This window comes from Erinaceus europaeus, chromosome 7 (genome assembly GCF_950295315.1).
Source record: "Erinaceus europaeus chromosome 7, mEriEur2.1, whole genome shotgun sequence".
Lineage (NCBI taxonomy): Eukaryota > Metazoa > Chordata > Mammalia > Eulipotyphla > Erinaceidae > Erinaceus > Erinaceus europaeus.
This window is the reverse complement of record NC_080168.1, coordinates 101,281,476-101,287,428: the sequence shown is the minus strand read 5'-3', so window position 1 is coordinate 101,287,428 and position 5,953 is coordinate 101,281,476. Positions and strand designations below refer to the sequence as shown.

At 44.2% G+C, this 5,953-nt stretch overlaps 1 protein-coding gene across 1 annotated transcript; it reads right to left on the bottom strand.

Annotated features, from left to right (window-relative positions):
• Positions 1 to 441: 441 nt before the first annotated feature.
• On the bottom strand, positions 442 to 4,602 carry AVPR1A (arginine vasopressin receptor 1A). The gene is made up of 2 exons (XM_007516867.3): positions 3,365 to 4,602; positions 442 to 1,647 (listed from the first exon to the last, which is right to left on the bottom strand). The coding sequence occupies exons 1-2, from the start codon at positions 4,344 to 4,346 to the stop codon at positions 1,361 to 1,363; spliced, it is 1,269 nt and encodes a 422-aa protein (XP_007516929.1). The 5' UTR covers positions 4,347 to 4,602; the 3' UTR covers positions 442 to 1,360.
• Positions 4,603 to 5,953: the final 1,351 nt, after the last annotated feature.

Below are 5,953 nucleotides of genomic sequence, written 5' to 3'. Positions count from 1 at the left end.
TGAATTCCATCAATAACTATTGTAGCAAAATTAATTAATTAATTAAAAGATTAAAAAAAGAAATAAGAAAACAGGAGAAAGTTAGGCAATTCTCTAGATCCTAAGACTAATAAAAGTAGCTTCTAGTACTGTTGTAGCACTTGAACTCTTTATGAGGTTTTTCTTAGCATACTAAATTCCATGGAGTCCTCCCAATAACCCTGTGAAGTGTTATAAAGTCTATTTTACAGCTGAGGAAATAGAGACTTTATGTGTTTTAAATAAATTACCTAAAGTCCTGTATTTACTAATGAGGAAACCTAGACTAGGTACAGAGCAGCTTTCTCCACCCCCCACCTAACCCGGAGCCCTTTTCTTCTCTGCTTTGCATGGAACTAACAGATGTATGTGAGATGTAAAGGCAAGCACAAGACGGTCTTAATTAAACATAAAGGCAACAACGCATATACAGAGGCTTTCTTTAATCCTCTATGACTATGGTCATAGGAACAGGAAGTAATGATTGTGTTAATATCTATCAAGTCATAGGATATGACTAACACCAATTCTTTCTTTAAATGCATATTTACAATATTCTAGAGAAAGTCAACATAGTATAGTGGACAACTCTTTTCGACTTTTTTTTTTTTAAAGTAAAATTGGGTACTCTACATCCAAATATGGTTGTACAATGAACTTCCAGTATGAGAAAAAAATAGACTACTGACTGATAATATTTTCTCTAACCTTAAGCATCTGAACAAATCATTCTTTTCATAGGTAAATGAAACTGCCAGTTCTAAAGTTACCATTTTGAAATGTACATGAGCTGTAACTTCTAAAAGGATTCTTCCTTCCCTCTCCAACTGCCTTAAACACTCATCACTCATGTCTCTCAAAGCACCAATCCATCTTCAAGCCACTTCCTGATGCACAACTGAATTTTAAAGGGCAGAAACATATAAAGTACGTAGAACATTTTCAAACACTAAAGTTGACGAGAGGCTCACTTTATGAAGAAATAGTTTTTCTGCATTGTGTGATATCTAAACCAATCAAACCTCAATTATGTCAGAAATAAAAAGAAAGCAACAACAAAATATAATGCCATGGTGGTTATGATTTTTCCATCAGAAATGTACATCTATTAAAGTTATGGGAATTATGCCTGCATGTTTTATTATAGTGTGTTTTATTAACATTCTGTACAAAACTTCATAGTGTCTGGTTATAGTAATGCAAAGAAATGCAACTAGAAACACAGTCTAACATTCAACGAATTGGTTTAGGCTTATCTCATAAAGTTCCTTTGTTTTTGGCCTAGCTGAATTTAATCAACAGGCCAAAAGTTCATGACAAGAGAGATTTTATGCATTCGGGCTCAGGTTGAGACAGGAATAAATTTGATAGACTTCGACAATTTAGGTGAATCCTTCCATGTGCCCACACTGTTTGTTGGACTTCGGTTGTTAGTGTAAGAAGTCTGTCTTCTACTCATACTGTCAGAATCTTCTTTGTGGAACTTTCGCTTCACATTTAGGCAACACGGGAAGCTTTGGACACAGTCTTGCAGGAGATGACCACTAAAGAACATATATATCCAGGGATTGCAGCAGCTATTTAAGGCAGCCAATAACGCAGTGATGATGACAGCTGGGTTTTCTGACTCTATGGAAAGCATAAAGGGAAATTATTTAAACAAACACCAGTAACTGAGCACTGGGTAAGCTCATTTTTTTCTATTGATTAATGAATGCAGAAAACACTTATGAATCAATATAGAAAATCAACTATTTTGTTTATCAGGGAAGTTATGTAAATTGCCTCACATATTACAGTGCACAAAGACTCAGGTTCAATCCCCTGGTCCTCACCTGCAGAGGCAAAGGTTCATGAGTGGTGAAACAGGGCTCTGTCTCTCTCCTTCTCTATCTCTTCCCATGCCTTTCAATTTCTCTCTGTCTCTATCCAATAATAAATAAATAAAAATATTTTTTTAAATTAAAAGTTATATCGAGGGCTGGGTAGTAGCTCACCTGATATAACACAACCATTAGAATAAGTCAGGACCCAGATTCATGTTCCTGGTCATGACCTATATGAGGGAAGCTTCACAAGCAGGGAGACAGTGAAGCAATTTCTGTCTGTCTGTCTCTCTCTCTCCCTCTCTCTCTATAAGTATATATATATATATATATATCACTTCTATAGAAAAAATAAGCTAAAGAGAAAAATGGTCACCAGGAGTGACAGAGTTTTGCAGGCACCAAGCTGCAACAATAATCATGGTGGCAAAAAAAAGTTATATCCATTATACTAACATATACGAAAATGGACACAAAATAAACAGAATGGCTGCAGTTTCAATGGAATTTTAAGATTCTATAATCACATATGCCAAATAATCTTCAGCCTGGTAACTCATGCACCAGTGTCATAAGATGGACTATGTCTAAAAGTCCTAAATTTTTAATTATTAGTAAGAAATAATAATGTGAATAAAACTATAGCCAAGAGAATACTTGATATATGTCTCTGGAGGAGGTGACTGTTGGTTGTTTTCTTTAGCTAGAAGTGATTTTGATTTTAAGAAAATAATATTCATAGTTTGAATAATTAAATTTAATTAAAAAGCTGAATTAGGAAGTTTCAATAGGCTTTTGAAATATTTTATGCTATGTTGCATCAGTGAAGTACAGAAATATAAATACAGTAAAACTAATAAAATAATACATCTTTTCTAAAGATAAAGATAATCAGCAAGTGTGAACTTCCCCTTGATATTAAATATAGAGAGATCTTTTTATTCAGTTATGCCAGAATAATTTACAGGTTATTCAGTCATACTTGGTGCTAAATGTTGTCATTAAAAGCGATCATGATCCATGGCTATATTATTAAACTGGGAATCATAAACATACCTACAAAACAAAGTTTTGCAGTAATTGTGTCTAAAAGTCTGATACAAACTATACTAAAGAGAAAAAGAAAGCACTTGTGGCAACATAATTTTTCCCCAAGTGCAGCATACTTTAAACCAGGGCTTACCGACAATAGTTGGTGTGTGTTATGAACTTATTATTTTGTTTTGTAGTTGTATGGCTGACACCAAGGCTAAGATTTGTGATGTTGAGATCACTGTGCACTAAAAATGCAGATTCCTGGTTTACATTCCAGATCTAATGAATCAAAATAGCTGGGGTGGAGATTCCAGGAACTTGAATTTGTCTTTTTTGATAATGAGATTCAATGTATGCTTCTTAAGTGCACATTTTAAGAACTACTGTCCTAATGGGTATGAATGGGGCATCATCTCTCCCTGTGTGTGTCTGTCTCACGCACACATGCACATTTCCCCGCCTTCCCTCGCTGGTCTAATACCTACCGACCCACAGGAACGTCTCATCCCAGACGGACCACAACTGAGTGATGAAGAAGGGTGTCCAGCAAATGATGTAAGCCGTAACGATCACGAAAGTCATCCTCACTGTGCGAATCTTGGCGCGAGAAATGGTCTTTACACTACTGACACAGGGCGCGAGAAGCAGCCCCTTGTGCAGGGCGTTTCCCGCGCTCTGGGCGCTCTTACCACCCTGGCTCCTGAGCGACGGCGTGGTTTTCCCTCGAACGTTGAGCCAGATGTGGTAGCAGATGAAGCCGTAGCAGGTGCACAGGATGATCACAGGCACCGCGAAGATGCCGCCCGCCATCCAGGTCACATAGGCGCGAGGCCCCCAGGGCTGGATGAAGGTGGCCCAGCAGTCGTAGGTCTTGGTGACATTGTTCACCTCCACCATGGAGAAGACGTAGTACTGCGGGGTGCTCAGCACGAAGCTCAGCACCCAGGCGGCGGCGATCATGAGGCGCGCGCGGAGCGCCGGCTGCTGCAGCGTCTTGAGCGGGTGGCACACGGCGATGTAGCGGTCGGCGGTCATGGCCACCAGCATGTAAGCAGACGCGTACATGCCGAACACCTGCAGGTGCTTCACCACACGACACAGCCCGTCGGGGCCTTGGAAGCGGTAGGTGATTTTCCAGCACAGCTGCGGCAGCACCTGGAAGAAAGCGACCACCAGGTCTGCCAGGCTCAGGTGGCGGATGAAGAGGTGCATGCGGGACGCCTTGCGCGGCGTGCGGTGCAGAGCCAGTAACACGCAGCTGTTCCCCAGCACAGCCACCACGAAAGTCACTGCCAGCACGGTGATCTCCAGCTTGGCCAGCTCCTCGTTGCGAAAGTCCCCTGGCGGCAAGTCACCTTCCCCAAGAGCCTCGGAGTCCCCGCTCTCGTTGGCACTGCCGGCGGCCAAAGGCCACCACGGGCTGGAGTTGCCCGCCGGCCCAACGCCGGGGCTTCCAGAGAAACCCATGCTGTCCAAGCAGGGGCGCGGCGGAGGCACGCTGGGTGCCTCCCGGTACGGCAGAAACAGTTACTCGCGCGCTCGCCCGCGCTGCCTCCTGCCTGCTTCCCTGGCACAGCTTCAACCCGCCCGGAGAACCGCCCTGCCGCACTCCTTGGCCTCTTTGGCCGCTGGACTCCGGCGAAGTCGAGGAGGTGCGCTCGGGGCTGCTGGGCGCAATGAACTGGAAACTCCGTTGTTTATGCAGCGCGTGTTTCCCTAGATCGCGCTCCGGGTCGCTGTAGTGACTGGAGCTTGCGCGGCGCCTACTTTCCCACCTCCCTGTCCCCTCCTCTCCCATGGATTTCTCTCCCCTCCTCCCGACGTGGTTGATGTGTCCTCCTTGCATCACTACTGCGGGGGAGGGGCCACGAGACTTGGTGTGGGTGAACCGAATGACTTCACTTTACCGCTAGTCTTTTCTCAAGACTTGGAGAACTGAACATACCATACCATGCCTTTTCTGGGCTTAGCACCATTTCCTCAAGTTTCCCTCTCAAGCCACTTTAGCGCCATATCTGAAGCTCCAGCAGACACGGTCAGTCCGGAGTCCAGCGCCCAGCGCCCAGCGCACTCTGGTGCCTGAACTTGGCCGACCCGCCTCCCGCAGCCGCCGCTTCTCCCTCTGTTGCAAGCCGGTCCACCCGGGGCAGCCAGCGCAGCCCATTTAATTTCAGGGCAATCGACAAGGGGTATTTCATCACTTTCTGCCCTCCTCCTCTAGACCTACAGGGTAAACACTAGGTGACTAAAATAAAGACCATCCTTTTCTAGGTAACCTCACGCCCGCCATTTGTTATGAGCCTACCCTTGTGGGTCTCACTAGCCCCCCCCCCCCATAACTGCATCTACAAGTGTGTGTGTGTGTGTGTGTGTGTGTGTAGGGGGTGCATGGAGAAGGTACACCTGTTTGTTCCAGTTTTGCAGGCAAGGGTGAGGACGAGTCTTCAGCGGTTTTCTCTATACTAGATTCCTGATGGGAACTGGGCTGCAGGAATCTGTGGGGACGTTGATTATTGTTGAATCGTGGGGACCTCTCTTCAGGCGCGGGGGGGGGGGAACAGCTGCGGGGAGAGAGCGGGAGAGCTGGCATCTAGGCTGCTTTGACTAGAGCATTGGATTGAAAGCCCACCATCTATGCTCCTGCACCCCCGCTTGAGAAAGAAAAATCTTCTGTAGGAAACAAACAAAACTCCAGAGTATGAAGGAAGAGTGAAAAGGCCGCCTACCTATTAATCAGTTACTTTGGACTGTTGAAATCCTGCTTTAGTTTGAAGACCCAAGTTGGGCAGTAATAATAGCTCTTGTGAGAACTCTTTTGAGTTTTTAACTTTGTGAAGTTACACTTTGAAAAACAGCCAGAGGGAGCTGTTTCCAGGCTCTGTCAAGAGAGAAAGAAGGGGGTGAGGTGGGAGTGAAGTGGGGGGCTCCTTTTCATGTTTATTTATTATGTAGACCTGAGGCATGCTTTTTTGGTTATAATGTTTGTGTATCGTTAATTTGATTGTCTAAGAAAACATAACTTTTCTGAGGTGCAGTTTACAGTAATAATTCCACTTTGGTTTCTACTTCACACA